The sequence below is a fragment of the Camelus dromedarius genome, chromosome 14, assembly GCF_036321535.1.
Source record: "Camelus dromedarius isolate mCamDro1 chromosome 14, mCamDro1.pat, whole genome shotgun sequence".
Lineage (NCBI taxonomy): Eukaryota > Metazoa > Chordata > Mammalia > Artiodactyla > Camelidae > Camelus > Camelus dromedarius.
The window spans coordinates 4,178,180-4,194,725 of NC_087449.1; the positions used below are offsets into that span (position 1 = coordinate 4,178,180).

Genomic DNA, 16,546 nt, shown 5'->3' on the forward strand with positions numbered 1-16,546 from the left:
ACAGTCGGCCCTCTGTACCTGCAGCTCCTCCACATCTGTGGCTTCAACTAGCCACAGACCATGGAAACATATTTTAGTATTTACTATTGAAAAATATCTGTTTTAAGTCGACCCGCACAGTTGCAACCCATGTTGTTTAACAGTCAAATGCATTATGAAAATAGAAAGTTGCAATATGTACATCGATTGTCATAATATCAAATTACAACTTCGGAAAAATAAACAATTTAATAAAAAAAAAACTAACCTGTCTACTTCATCTCGAGCCACAATGTCTCCTTTCTTTAAGGCTTTTATAGCAAACATCTCATTTGTGTGTTTATATTCAGCCAAAAGTACCTGAGGTGAGATTAAAATAATTATTTCCCATTTGAGCTACTACTTTTGTAGGCATTCCAAGAAAATGTAAAAGATTACCTTTCCAAAATGTCCTCTGCCCAAGACAGCACAGCATCTGAAGTCTTGTAGATTAAACTGAAACATCTGTTGAGATCTGAAAACAGGGAGGCCAGTTAAAAACAAGGCAAAAGCACGGGGCCAAATGGGCAGGAGCAAGGCTGTGTGTGTCTTCTGTACCTTCTGTCCTCAAGTTCATGATCACCACTGTATTCGAGAACTGACTGAGGAATATCAGGTTCATATTCAGAATGCGATGTTGGAAGTACACTATTTCTGTCATTTTCAGTGTCAAAAATAGTTTCTGAAACCTGTAAAATATTAAACACTCATTAAATCATAGAAACATTCACAAAACAACTTACTAGGTAAGGATAGTTAAAAAAATATTAGAAGTCAATATATATATGAGTGAGAAAATAAAATTCAGGTATTGGATATTCATTCTTATGGTTATTAATTCTACATTACTCTTATCTAAAAATGTAAAAAAAGAAATAGAGTGGAAAAACTGAAAACACTAATTTGAAAACGTATATGCACCCCAACTTCACAGCAGCACTATTTACAACAGCCGAGACATGGAAGCAACTGAAGTGCCCACCAACAGATGACTGGTTTAAGAAGATGTGATGTCTATACATACAATGGAGTATTACCCTGCTATTAAAAAAGAAATTCTGCCATCTGCAGCAATGTGGATGGACCTAGAAAATATTATGCTTAATGAAGTAAGTCAGACAGAGAAAGACACTGTATGGTATCACTAACACATGGAATCTAAAAAATAATACAAACGAATGTGTATATAAAACAGAAACAGACTCACAGACATAGAAAACAAAACTGTGGTAACCAAAGGGGAGAAGGAAAGAGGGAGGGACAAATTAGGGGTATGGGATTAGCAGATACGAACCACTATATACAATGGAAAAGCAAAAAGGATACACTGTACAGCAGAGGAGTTACACCACCATCCTGTAACAACCTGTCATGGATCAGAATCTGCAAAAATACTGAATCTTGACACTGCACATCTGCAACTGACAGAATGCTGTAAATAACTATATTTCAATTAAATAAAATGAATACATCACTGTCATCTTCAATGCATTTCAGAAACCACATTACCCTAGTCAGAAGATGAACAGTGTTCAGGCAGCATGCCATCCAGCACCAGGCAGGCTCCTGTGCTCCTAGTTAAGCAGCCTATTCCATCTCCACCAGCTCAGAGCACCCGGAGGTGTTTACGATTCACTCAGAAGAGACAGGCAATTTTTAGTCATCTGTAACGTGTACCTCATTCAGTAGGACGCTTTTACTGGTAACTCATTGGTGACAAGGAATTATACAAGGTTTAAAATGCCTTGCCTGCCCTGGTGTATCCAAATCTCGTAATTCAGCAGATTCATCTATTTCTCCAAGGGAAGAATCACGTGGCGGGGCTGGAGGAGGTTCAGGTTCCAGATCAAAGTCCAATTTGGTTACTGTAGAATCACTTATAAAAGATAAAAGCAGTAATAAAAAGTGTGTATTTTAAACAGCTTCAAAATTAAAGCAAACAATTTTATTGTTTTAAAAGTAAGCAGAACACGAACTTCAAAATACTATTTGGAACAAACAAGACTTAAGAGACTCACTGCGATCAGTATGTGTGAATGTCACAACGACTACTTCATAAAAGCAGTGCGTCTCGAAGCACTTAAGTCCCATACCTAACTGGAGGCGCCAGTTCAGGGCTGCGCGCGTCAACCACGGGGACTGCAGCGGGCACCGGGGCCTGCGGGCTGAAGGTGCCAGAATGATTTACTGTGGGAATAGCTCTTCTCACTAGCCTTCCCCAAGTGGCAATATTAATATTCATCTGAGGAGCTCTGAGAAATGTTTTGCCTGTGGATATGGTGATGAAAGAAAGCAGAACAAGAAATCTTTTAATATATTACCAAAAGCCATATTTTAAACATTCATATTCATTGGTTTTTAATTTATGAAGAACAAACAAAATTTGTCACTTAAAAATATTTTTTAATTAACTGTTATTAAAGGCTAGTGCAAAAAAGCAAAATCAGTTTTAAAAATAAATAGGTAGGAATTGCTCTTTTTTTATGTGTAATAATGATATATGGTTAAGGTTTAAAAAAGAATTCTTATCTTTTAGATATACTAGCTGTAATATTTATGGATGAATCAATATGAAGTCTGAGTTTGCTTCAAATAATCTGAGAAGTAGTGAGTGACAGGCTAGAGATGAAACGAAACTGGACATGAGCTAACTGCTGTTAAAGCTGAGTGACGATGCACTGCACCAGCCTCCATACTCATGGATGTGCTTCACATATTCCCTAATAAAATCTAGAAGTAAATGACTGAGCAAATAAGAGGAAAACAAAAAACAAAGATGGATATCACTTTTTAAACAGTGTGTGGACTTTTTTATATTTACAATAACACCAAAACACTTTGTACTTGATTTCTTAGTAATTACCTTGTTGTTTTGAAAAAATTTTCTTTTGTCTTTGGAGTTTTGGTCTTCTTTCAATAACTGGATTAAAAAAGGTAACCTGCAGAGAAGAAAATTCAAGTTGACATGAATATAGCATTCGATTTATGGTTCATAAAATTCGTTTAACTTCTAGGTTTTAAAAACTTAAGAGAATCTGAGATATAATTTAGTTCAATTCCCTCATTTTCTAGATGAGAAAACAGACCTAGATAAATGATATGTCTTAGAATAATACACCTATTCAGTGGCAGAACTGAGCCAAGAATTCAAGTCGTCTGCCACTCAGCCTAACACTCCTCCCACTTCTTTCTCATGCTGCCTACGTGTGTCGTTTCAACTGTAGTTGTGCATATTTAATAAAATACATTTATTACCTCTGCAAATAAAGTACCCTGTGGTTCCAAATAGAGACACATGCCATGCCGTTGGTTGTCTAAAAAATCTTCTAACCTCAGAAATTTTACAGCACACAGAGATCGCCAATCACGCCAATAAACTGAAATTTCCAGTTCACGTGACTAGAATAATTAAATAAAAAATAAAGAAAACAGGGGAGACATCATTGGACACACACTTGAATAAAATATCACAAAAAATATAAAATACAAATACAATAAACAAAGATCACACACACAATGTTTGCACTATTTATAAGGGCGCTTTATATCTCTATTATATATTACTTTAACAAACTTATACATTTTAACTAAAAGGAAGAAATTCATATTCTGACACTATCAAGTTAAGGTATTCGTTTCAGATAAAGAATACACAACTGGGAACAACCAATACAAATGAAGCACCACAGAAACCCTTTCCCGTCTCGTAGCTTCAATCTTTTGGATTTTCCTCCTCCACTTCACATCACTTGCTGTGTCATTGCTAAAAGACCTCAGTGTTCACCTCAAAGAGCCCATTTCAAACCTTCTTATTTCCTTATTCCAATGTTGAATCAGGAAAAGGTCTGCGAACAGCATTTATTCTGTACTTCCAGTGTCCCACATACTATGTCAAACACTTTAAGAATGTTAGGTCATTAAATCTTCAATAGAATATCACCAGGTTATAGGACTAGTGATAACTGGGTCTGTGTAGGCAGGGAGCAAACAGGAAATTCAGATTAAGTTTTATATAGAAAGATGCTCATTTATTACAACATCAAAAATGAACAAACAAACAAACCGCCCAAAACAGGAACAAGTGTATATAACATGTCTATATGAGGGAATACCCTGTAGTCATTAAAAATAATGCTTATGTGGAAAAACATATTTAAGGCTTTAACAATCAATTATTAAATGTACACAGTTTATAAACTGTACGTCAAGCCATAAACTGACTTCTACATGTAAGCCATAATCTACATACATTTTAATTATAAAGCACAAGACTTCTCCATTATTTTGTTTTTCGGGATTCTGTGGATCAGCCACAAAAAGAGATAAATGTTTTTCCCTTTAGGCTCAACAAATAAATTACTTCTTTCATATAAAAGCTTTCAATTTGTGAGCTTATGTATCTTATTATGTAAGCTCCTAGTATGCATAATAAAAATCATCTGAGTTTAAATGGTAAAACTAGTTGATGCAAATGAACACACAAAACACTTATAAAAAACAGAACATGAAAAAATGAGGCAAGACACAACATGCCAGAAGGTCTCACAGCCCATCAGGAAAAAAGGACTGGAAATAGACGTCTACGCCAGCGAACATGTGTGCCCAGGACCTCCTATCCCATTTCTTTTCTCTGATACATAATTATCATGGGAGAGAACACTTGTCATGAAAGAGTGTAATTATTTTAAGATCAGAAAATGACATTTAGAAGTGGTGAGTACTAGTGCTATAACATTTTATTCAACTTAAAATTTTAAGCATTTTGAAACCAGTTCTTTTGGGAAATAAATTAAATAGCTGGCTCTGGGGCTGGTAATTCAGACTGCATTGTTTCAATGTACAGGAGGAGGGGTGGGCTTCTCCTATCTTCTTCCACTGCACCAGGCAGGAAAACTTGCTGTGGACCAGGCGAGTGCAGGCAGTGTGCATGTTTGGGATGGGATCAGTCATTCTTAAAAATTCTTATACTTCTCACTCTGCCAAAATGGTAAGATTACAACTCTGTCCGGATGAGAGAGGATCCAATCACCTTCTTTATATTCTTTCTAGTCAATTTGGTAAAACTCAAGTATTAACTCATTTCTCTTTCTTCTCTTTATTCCATGCTTCAAACTAAGATATGTTAGAAAGACCAGAGATGTGGGATGGAAGGTTATCTCAAGGCTTAAATTAGCATTCCTGGAATTCTACACTGAAATTTTAGGGATAAAGCTCTTCATTTTTGGTTGCTTTGCATTGTTCCCTGTGGGTATCACTCTCCACAACTTAAGGTGGAGGGTGGCTGTGATCGAAAGCAGATTCTGAAGTTTTATGTCAGTACTCTTAACACTGTCTCATGGAACCCCGATCCTACTTTAACTCCTAACATCCAGTGTGATCTGGAGAGATAAAGCAAGGAGACAGCATCTGAAAAGCACCCATAATATAAGGACATGCCACTGACGTTTGCTGAATTTAAACTGCAAATGTGACTGATCATTTGCTGGAATTTTCCAGACGAAGGAGGTCAGTTCCTTTATGGGAAGCAAGGGCATGCTTGCAGGTAATGTCAAACCTCAAGGGCCACAAAGTTCTAGATGGAATGAAATCACCACCAAAATAGCTGAGCAGTTATGATCTAAGTACTGATTGGTAACAGGGGCAAACTGTCTCAACCTGTGTTTCGTCTTGTGGTATTATGAATTTGAACCTAGAATCAAAGAGGAAACCCTGTAGCAGATCTAAGGAATCTGTATGGCTTGCCTGAAGTCTCTGTAAGGCCTGAAAGTAATCAGTAACTACTTCTTAAAACCTGAGGTATGACTGACAAGCAGAACTGTAAGACAGGGACAGTATACGTCAGGACGATCTGATACACACATCCATACACACGCTGTGAGAGAATTCCTCCTGTCTAGCTAATTAACACACCCGTCACCTGGTTTATATCTATATAAATAAACATATATACATTTGCTGAGAACATTTAAGTTCTGTTCCCTTAGCAAATTTCATATACATACTACGGTGTTATTAACTAGTCATCATTATACATTACATTACACATTATACACATTTATTAGATGCTCAGACCTTATTCATGGTCTAACCAAAAGTTTGTTCCTTTTTACCAACCTCTCCCTGTTTTCCCCATTTCCTGGCAACCATTCTCCTAATCTTGGTTTCTATGAGTTTGACTCTTTTCTAAGGATTCCATATATGTGATACCATGCAGTATTTGTCTTTCTCTGTCCAGCTTATTTCACTCAGCATAATGTCCTCAAGGCCATCCATGTGACAGTGGCAGGATTTTATTCTTTCTCGTGGTTGAGTAATATTTCGTTATATATAGGCCATATTTTCTTTATCCATTTCATCCATGGACAGACACACAGACTGTTTCCACGTCTTGGCCATTGTGAGTAACGCTGCAAGGAGCATGCGAGTGCAGGGATCTCTTCAGCACCCCGTTTGCATTTCCTTTGAATACACACCCAGGATGTGGATTGCTGGATCACTTGCAGTTCTACTTTTAATTGTTTGAGAAACCTCCATACCGTTTTCCAGACTGGCTGAACTAATTTATACTTCCACCAGTACTGCACAAGGGTTTCTTTCCCTCCACGTCCTCAATAACACTCATCTCCTGTCTTCTTGATGACAGCCACTCTAACATGTGATATCTCACTGTGGTTTTGAATTGGATTTCCCTGATGATTAGGGGCGTTAAACACCTTTTCACGTATCTCTTGGCTGTTTGGATGCCTTCTTTATAAAAATGTCTATTCAGTTTCTTTGCCTTTTTAAAAATCAAACTGTTTTTTTTGCTATTGAGTTGTGTGAGTTCTTCACATATTTTGGATACTTATCTAATATTTTCCCTCATTCTGTAGATTACCTTTTCATTTTGTTGATGGTGTCCTTTACTGTGCACAAGCTTTTCAGTTAGTAACTAATTCTTAATAAATGGAACTGCTGGGTATTTCTTTTGGCCTAGAGACACACTGTGAAATAATTACTGGGACACTAAGTATGCTGTGAATTGAGAAAGTTTGGGAACCTCTGATAGATAATCAGTAACTACTTCTTAAAAATGAGAAAATGAGAACCAGATTTCACTGCTGAAAAGAAAAGGCAAAAAGCAAACTTTCTGTAGCCATTAAAAGAGAAAATTACTCAAAGCATGGAAAATTCAAAAGCCAAGGAAAGGTGAGATTTTGTGAAGGTGCACATGGCAGATGTCACACTAATTGGTCTTCGATTAATTGGTCTTCAATAGGCTTCTAAGGACAACGTAGGCCTGGGAAACAGCAACTAGGGTCCCAGCAGTAAAGAGATCATGCACTCAAAAAGAGTTTGCTTTAAAAGTTGACTATTTATGAAGGTGTGATTAGGTAAAGGAACCAACAAAAATGGGAAGCATCTGAGGATTAGCAACAGCAGAGATCTATTACCACTCCTAGCCTGGATGAGCAAGATGTAACAGTTACCAACATTCAGTGAAAACGGGGTCCTGGAAAAGGAAGTGCCAAACAGGAGCTGCCGCCACAGATGATCACGGCCGTGAAACAGGAGAGACAAGCCTCCTGACTTCTCTCTCTTCCTGCCCTCAGACCTCCTTACAGCGTCTCCCATTTCAAGTCAGAGCCCACTGGTTCAGGTTCGCAGCCATCAGCCTCCAGAGACAAAGAGGCCAGTGAAGGGAGGCCGTGGGAACCCACTAGGGGGCAGAGAGAAAACTACCGCCGTGGGGAACAGTAACATCTGATTTCCTTTCAGGAGTCCAATGAGGGCGAGTCTCAGCTGCAACTAATGTGACGAAAAGCAGGAACAACCTAGGATCTTTGGGGAGGATGAGAAACACGAGGAGAGTAAAGAGACTGAGATAATGGAGAACATAAAGCTGTAAATTTGTTTGAAAAGTCTGCCTCCTATAGATGCGGGTGACTCTGCTCCATTCACAGGGAGTAGAAGAAACAGGTAAACAATTATGACACTATTTGGTGCTGGCACAGTTATGTGTAACAGTGCCCTATATCAATTCACATCCAATAAAAAGTTCCAAAGACTCCCTACTATTCCAAACCAACTTTTCTGCCTCACTGTATACACATATGGTTCCTTTTTCTAATGGTGTGTCTTATTCCTCAACCAAACCGATATACCTACACAGACAAGGTTGAAAGCTGCTGCGGGGGCATCAGTAAGGAAGTGGCTCAGGGTAACACTGGTTTTAGGGAAAACAGAGAAGGAAATAAAATTTGTAAGGGGCTGACGGCCCCTTCTTCAACAACTTCCTGAATAATCAAGTAAATGGAAATGTCTGACCAGACATCTAGCTTTGTGGTAACAAAGAAACAACAGAAGCAGAGGAGTAACAAGAATAACATGAACCACCACTAACTACATAACCATTATGTGCAAGGTCCTAATCTAGGTGCCTTACGCAGTTATCTCACTGAGGGGAGTAAGAGATTTGGTGACAGTTTGGGATACTGAATTTAAGATTTCAGAACAATTCACTGCTAAAACGACACAGAGCAAAGGCATCCTGGGGTTGATGCATTCAAGGAAGTTTGAAATAATATGTTAAATGGGTTGTTGTTTAGATACTCTAAATATTCACTGTCTCGGAGGATTCACATAGTCTCAGAGGATATGTATCATTTGATAACAGAAGAATTGGAAACAGCAAAAGAGAGGTAAAAAGGGTATTATTATAGCTTCATTTTAAGTTAAAAAAACAGCAGCTCAGATTAAATAATATTCTTAACATCAGACAGCTCATACATGAAAGAATTAAATTTTCTTTGTATTCCTATTCTATGGCTTGTTCTACATTAAGATGCTTCATGCCCCATTACGATGTTTGCATGCATTTCTATCCTTTTATAGGAAGGAAAGCATCTTTCTTTCTCAACACCGTGGTTTCTATGAGGAATAATTCTCACTTTTCCCTTATGTATCTGGGTTTCTACCTTAACCCTCTTACCCATCCCCTACAATGAGTTACCTGATAAAAGACTCTGAGAGAGAAACTGGACATGAATAATCCAGCCCATTTCTTCCCTCCTTTTCTTGAGAGCCAGGCTGTTAAATGAGAGCATACAGTTTGTTCTTCTCGGCTACGCCTTAAGCTTTACATGGGCTGGTGCCCACAGTGATCTAAGGGACTGGGTAAAACCCCATTATTGTTACACATCCAACCACACTTTCAAACATCAGCTTATGATAACATTTTACTTTCCATTAGTCACATCTTTGTTTCTTTTAACTAGTTCAGAACTTGGGTAGGGAAAAGCCTCAAATGCAGAACTTCCAGTAATTTTTCTAATGGCTCATTCTTAAGGAGTCAAGGATGGCCAGACTTTTCACCAAATCTGCAATATGCTAAAGAAATCATGAAATGCATCTCAGAAGAAATAAAGACAGTTCGGGGGAAGAAAACTTAAAATTGATATTCTTTACGATGTAAGAGAGGATACTGTCCTTATGAGAGAAAAAGAGTACTCAAAAGAAAAAAGAAAGAATAAACTTTCAGAAATTAAAAATATGATATAAATCTGTCAATAAAAGTGTTGGCAAATAAATCAAAATTTCCTAGAGAGCAGAACAAAAAGACAAATTGAGAGACAATAGACAAAAGATAAAAAAAATCAGAGGATCAATCTAAGACATTCAACTAGCAAGAAAGACACTGAAAATGGGGAAGAGGAAATGATCAGATAAATAAGTCATTTCTCAATTCTAAAGCACATCAGCTTTCAAAACTGAAGGTGCTCTACAGTACTCACCAGTGAAAATCACTTGTAACTAAAGGACACCCCTGTGAAATCTCAGAGTCCCAGGGGAATAACAGATAAAAATCTTAAGATCTTTCAGAGAGAAAAGCAGATCAAAATCAAAGATAAGAAATCAAAAGCATGTAAGAAATCTCAACTATAATACTAGAGCTAGAAAATAATTACATAATTCCTTAAAATTATCTTTTTCTTTTAAAAGTATGTTGTTTTTGGGGGGTGGGAGGTAATTAGCTTTACTTATGTTTAGAGGAAGTACTGGGGATTGAAACCAGGACTTCATGCATGCTAAGCATGCACTCTACCACCTGAGCTATACCCTCCTCCCTGAAGGATGGCTGATTCATAATGTTGTATTAGTTTCAAAATGATTCAGTTTTACACACACACACACACACCACACACACATTCTTTTATCAGATTCTTTTCCACTACAAGTTATTACAAGACATTGAATATAGCCCCATGTGCTCTCTCTCTCTAGTCCCTCAACATCCATTGATCCTTCAACCCTACTGTTACTTCTGATCTACTAATCCTACCACCTTTTTACTGGCTTTCACTCCTGCTGTGTCCTCTTCTTCCTTTCCCATTGATCAGTGACCACTCTCTATTGCTCTACTCTTGTTTTTTTGGGGGGTGGGAGGTGGGGGGTAATTAGGTTTATTTATTTAAATGGAGGCATTGGGGATTGAACCCAGGACCTCACGCATGCTAGGCATGCACTCTACCACTGAGCTACACCCACCCTCCCTCCCTCTATTGCTCTACTCTTAACAGAACTGATTCCTGCTACAATTTTTCTAAGTTTCAGTTCTAAGGACAGGGCCCTTTCTTGTTTCCATATTGATACAGACTGTCCGCTATTACATTAGCAAAGTTAATCAAAAGGAACTGTGAATGAGAAAAAGTTAGATGTAAGGACTCTTGCCTTTTATTTCAATCTCTCATGGGAGGATTAAACTTTTTACAACAAGAGGGCTGAGGAATTCAGAAAAAATAGACACAATAACTATGTAATTTCTTATGATAAACATTAATAAAGACCAAATTTTATAAGAAAATATAAAAAGGGTTACCTGATAAGAATAGAAAGAACACAGAACTGATAGCACATTTAGGAATCCTAGATCACAGCTTAGACTGGTTACTGAATCCCTAGGCCACGATTTCCTGATTAATCTATAAAATGAAGGGGCTGGATTACATCAGCAGTTTTCAAACTTTGTTTTTTAAAGTGGCAAATTCCAAATGACATGTTACCTAGAATCTCAAAACAAACCAAAAAAGGGCTCTATGTGGCCTCCTGAAACAATTCTGCAGAGCCCTGAGCTCCCCAAAGCATAATCTGAAATTCTCTAGACTATTCTAGATGCAGATCATTTCTGGAGTATCTTAAAATTCTAAAAAGACCTATTAATCTTTGTATTTTGGAGAGGACAGAAACAGTGCAGACAATTTAGTTCCAAAATGCCAAAGAAAAGAGATTTGGCATTTGAGGCAAAATGCTGGGCATGAACATGTCAGTTTAAAACAATTATTTTCTGTAAATGTTTCTATAAACATTTTCTATAAATAAATTTTCTATTAATATAAGGGATTAAAAAAAGCACATGAAAAAGTAAAGCGCACTATGTAAACAGAAGGACTTATAATAAGGAAGGTGGTCTCTGTCCAAGAAGAGTGTATAATCCAATTAGGGAAAAGTAGCATGCATATCAGGAATGCAGAAGGTCTAGCCGGCCTGAGGGATGAACAGCTTTACTCAGCCACGCAGTGTCTTCGAAGTTTCAAAGGGAGGATGACTCCCAAGTGGGAAGAAAGTCTGACGCCATGAAGAAGAAAAACAACTTTAGGTGAAGATTACAATTGCACGTAAAGAAAAACCCAGCAATGGTTATTGGTCTTTCTAGTTTTCTAAGCTGCAGCTTGGGTCATGTTTAACTATTTCCTCTTTACCAGGTTTTCGTCGTCTTCTGCTGCTTCCTCTTTGTGCCACTGTCATCTATCTCATACAAATTACCACAGAGGGAAGAGCTTCTATTCTGAGGGACACTCAAGGTCTAGTATCAGTTTTGAAATTTATTAATAGCGAATCACTCTGGCCCTCAGTTTCCTTACCTGTAAATGCTGGCAAGACAATTACTTTTAACTCCTATTTTAAATGTAAAACTCTAACTCAATAACCTTGCTACAAGAGAAATCTAACCAACCATTTTCCCTCTAACAATCTCTTTCTTAACTTTCATTTTGATCATATCACTCATCAGAATCCTATAATTACCTTAAATAGGCTCTGAAATGAAAATGACATTCAACCAGTTAATTCCCTATTACCTAACATGCTCTTCCTTTACACTCAAATTCATAGCCACATGCCAAAGCCTAGGGTTAAAGAAAGAACTAATATCATTGAAGAGCTGAACGTGCCAGGCAACACAAGGCATTTTATACACTACCTTAGTATTTCTTCCTAACAGTCCTGTGAGGATTATATTTCACCCTCATTTTAGAGATGGTGAAACAAATGCCCAGCAGAAAGGTTATGTAACTTGTCTACCACCAAACAGTTAACAAGAAGCAGGTGGTCAATGAATCCAGTTTGGCTTCAAAGCCAACGTTACAGCCAATCTATTCCATTAAGTATGAGTGGAAACTGAAACATTTTATAATCATGGTTATTTATATGTATTCACACAGTTTAGAAGGAAGATGCAAACATAATACAACAGAAAACCGTATCTATAAACACTAAGGACCTCAACTGTATTTCTCTCTCTGATGGGCTTCACCAAATTATATTCGTCTGTTTAGTTGATTTATAGCATGAAACAATGCTAGGCCTCCTCTTGCTCTGAAAGAGAAACTGTCAGAGTTGAAAAAAATCTTGGAAGTATAATCTTTATCTGATACAAGAATTCCCTTAAAGTCTCTTTTAGGTTGCTCATTCAACTTTATTGAGAGAGAACTTACTACTTTATAGAGCAGCTCATTTCATTTTTTAACAGTATTAGTCTTTACACTGAAATGAAATCTGCCATCACTGACTGGCTTTGTCCTCTACACCCACGAAGTACAGTCAATCAAAGGATGGAACGACTGTGTACTGCAGCTTACCACTTGCCCCTTTGCCAAGCATCTGGCCATCACTGTTAACACAGCGACTTGGTCAGCATAATCTTCTCTGAAAAGAAGGACCCACACAGTAAACCTTGAGCTCCAGAAAGTTACTACCAATCCATCAGAGTCAATACACACAAATGGAAATCTCATTGCTATCCCTAGTTTAATTTTTTTCCTACATCTTCCTCCTTTTAACTTTAAAGGTAGTTAACAAATCTTTATTAAATCTCTTTTCTAATAGACTTGAACTCCCATTTTCCTTCAACTGTTTCATATGCAAGAGGATTTTCATCATCTCACCATCCCAGCAGTTCTTCACTGGATAAATTTTTATAAGGTTATGATCTGATCGAACCCAGAGTTTTCCATTTCTCTTTGGCAAGCCCTCTTTCTCTTTCTATTCTTGGGAATACTGCTTACGATTTGACTGTTAGACCTTTGTTTTCTTTCATCATAAGCTCTTTCCCATTATGGGCTAATGACTCTCTTACTACCTCCTGTAGGGAATGGGACTGACTTCTATCAGATCATCTGATCAGATGATGCCAACTCCCCTATCGAAAGCCTTCAGCTGCCTTCTAATTCACAGACTGTAAAGGCCCAAGTAATCTGACACCCACCTACATCTGCTATTTTACTTCTCCACACTGATCTGTCTTACGATTTTTACTCTTAAAACACGTCAAGTTTTCTCCCACCTCAAGGTATTGTATGTTTTGTCTCCTTTGCTAGGAAAATTCTAGCTGCATCTTTGGTAAGTCCGGCAACTTTTTGCCCATCAGGTCTCAAGTCAAATGTAGCCTCCTCAAAGAGACTTTCCCCAATTATGTTCTCTACCTAAAGTAGACCCCACCGCCTCATTATACCACCGTATTTACTTCATTGCACTTGCAGATTTTTAAAAAACTTGTTTACTATTTATTATCCCTCATTAAAATATAAGGTGCAAAGTATAGGCCTTTGACTATTCTGATCAATCACCACCAGCATCTAGAATGCTGCCTAGCACTGAAGAGAAAATCAGTGGTGCTTAAGCCTAAGAGTTTCATTACAGCAATTCCTACATGTATCTCTTTCTTTCTATTCCTACTGCCACATTTTACTTGAAGTTCTCTTCATCTTACAGTTGTAGTACTGGAGTAGCATCCTGCCAATTTATACGCCTCTGGTCTCTATCCCCTTAAACTCGTTCTTCATACAATCCCAAAAATCAACTTTTCCATTATGTCTCTCTCTTCACCTGCAACAAGTATAATCACCTTAGCTGAGCATTCATTCTAAGTCCTCAACACCCTTTTAAGTGAAATCATACAGTTTCAGATGAGATGGTAAGAAGTCTGCAAATAATCAGATATAATCTGAGAGGCCACTGAAATAGAAGCTCCTTGAGGGAATCTTGAGAGACCTTGTTTATATTGTTTGTTGTTAATCTACCACCTGGAAGTGTCTGGAATTTAGGAAGCATCAATGAATATTTGTTGATTAAATGAATTAATAATATCATAATAATTTTTTACGAATAAATGAATGACCCTAAACCAGAGAATGAATGCCAAGATGAAAGTACTATTCTTTGAAGATCAGCCTGGTACTCAGACACGTGGAGATTAGTTAGTAAATTACTTTGGTAAAAATAGCCAACATTAATTGAGTTCTTACCACTAGCCTAGGATTTTTACATGAATTTAATCCTCACACATTTCAATGAAGTAGATAGCATTAAAGATAAATCGGTAAACATAAAAACTTGAGCATTTTGTTCGAATACATTTAATATTTAAATGGCAGACACAGTATTTGAACCAAGGAAAGCAACAATGAGGGCCTGATTAGATGCTGGCTGTGAGATGGAAAAAAATAAATTGGAAGAATACTTCAAGAGTAGACACTAGAGCAGTAATTGCCACCTCACATCAACACTGAGTATTATAAACTCGCTTTCACTAATACATGTACTTTTTAAAATGAATCAATTTAAATACTAAATGATAAGAAGCTTATAATCTTTCTTATTTTTAAAATAAAATTATGATTAAGTTTTAATTTTTCTTCCCACACCTCACGGGACAGATTAGAATCTAAATAATAAAGCTATCGTGGTGGATTTGAATCCACTGTGGACCATGTTAACGTCTGCTGGGTTCCAGTTACAGATCGCATTCTAGTCACAAGAGTCACGAGAGCCACCGAGATACATGGAGGAAGGGCTGCCTGAGCCCGGCAGCTCTCTTCCAAGCCAGCTTTGACAGTATGACCTACAAATGGTGAGTCAGAAGAGTCACCTTAGTGCTGAGAGAGCACATTTTTAAAGTAAAAAAACATATTTCAAAGTTAGATCTCACCTTGTTGTCGATCTTCTTGCTGTTGAAGTACACATTTTCAAATCGCTGCACAAATGAAAGCTACTGAAGCCATCGGATAAGGCAGATTTACATACGCCTCATCAGATGAGAAATGTCAAAAGCACTTAGATTCTTCTTTTTGTTAAGAATAAAACTTATCAAAGTTTTCTAAAACATAAAATTTATCATAAATATAATGAAAATTCAAGTAAAAAATTTCTCATCTTACCCTGTCTAGTTCCAGTGTAAACTTCTGGTCCCACGACTGATTGGAAATTGGTTTCCAGCTAGTTTGACCAACCACAGTATTATCTAGCTTCAAAACTGCACAGACATCATCTGTAATTACAATTTAAAAACTTGCTTGAATATGTTAAAAACTTTAAAATAGAAGTGCCATTGTTGAGTATCAACAAGTCTTACGATCCTTTGAAAATAAGGTTTTTCTTATCCCCTACTAAAGCTTTTGAATCGTAAATGGCTAGTTTTATATATACATACACTCCCACTAGACCCTCCCAAGTTATCCTTTGTGTTTCTCAAAAACACAAATAAGAACTGCTATCTATTTCATTTATATTCGAACGTAACTGGTAGGTCTAACGGTGACCAGTAGTTGTTTGCCACATGTATGTGTGCATGTTTGTGTATCATTATCAATCATCCAGGTCTTCTCCCTCTACATTAGCTAAAAATTACCTTACACAATTTCAATTTTCATACTTTTCCTAACATCTCTCTCACTATACAGGAAAGCACAGACATGCTCACCTCTGCACTCTGTACTAGGCTGAACTGTCACGTCCCTTTCCCTCTAGTTACACGTTTATACTGTAGTTTATGATTATACTTTAGGTGTCCCCAAAGCGATTCATAAACCTCTTGTCTTTTACTCTTACCACCTTTACCCTCTCCCCCAGTTCAATTCACTACTGGGATACCAGGCTAGTATCCTATTAAAAATGTTTAGTTTAGTGCTTAGTTACCAAAATCTCAATGTTACTTTAAAGAAGTGTCAGTACACCATTACAAGAGACAAGATGTAACACAAAAGTCCGACATAAAGAGTGATGTTCAATATTTCATTATTCCAAAAGAATTAATGCTATATGTCATTCAGTTTTCTAATATATTTCCAGTAAAGAAAATTTTGTTGCCTTTTTTTTATCTCCCTATCATTTTGCTTTTGTTGTTTTAAATTCAAATTATGGAAATCATAATTTTAAAGTCTGTTGCCCAACGCTGACTCTTCTCACTCCTCCCTGTCCGCACTGCTCAGTCTTT

The 16,546-nt window shown here is 37.2% G+C and overlaps 1 protein-coding gene across 2 annotated transcripts in view; it reads right to left on the reverse strand.

Moving 5' to 3' along the window:
* The window catches only part of PKN2 (protein kinase N2), a 111,005-nt gene that overhangs the window by 18,878 nt on the left and 75,581 nt on the right, over window positions 1–16,546 (reverse strand). For both annotated transcript variants that reach the window (XM_031465535.2, XM_031465534.2), the window contains 8 exons: window positions 15,492–15,601; window positions 3,274–3,417; window positions 2,882–2,957; window positions 2,112–2,286; window positions 1,768–1,894; window positions 577–707; window positions 418–493; window positions 248–339 (listed from right to left, as the gene is read on the reverse strand). In XM_031465535.2, the coding sequence (XP_031321395.2) occupies window positions 248–339; window positions 418–493; window positions 577–707; window positions 1,768–1,894; window positions 2,112–2,286; window positions 2,882–2,957; window positions 3,274–3,417; window positions 15,492–15,601 (931 nt within the window). The remainder of the gene's footprint in view (window positions 1–247; window positions 340–417; window positions 494–576; window positions 708–1,767; window positions 1,895–2,111; window positions 2,287–2,881; window positions 2,958–3,273; window positions 3,418–15,491; window positions 15,602–16,546) is intronic.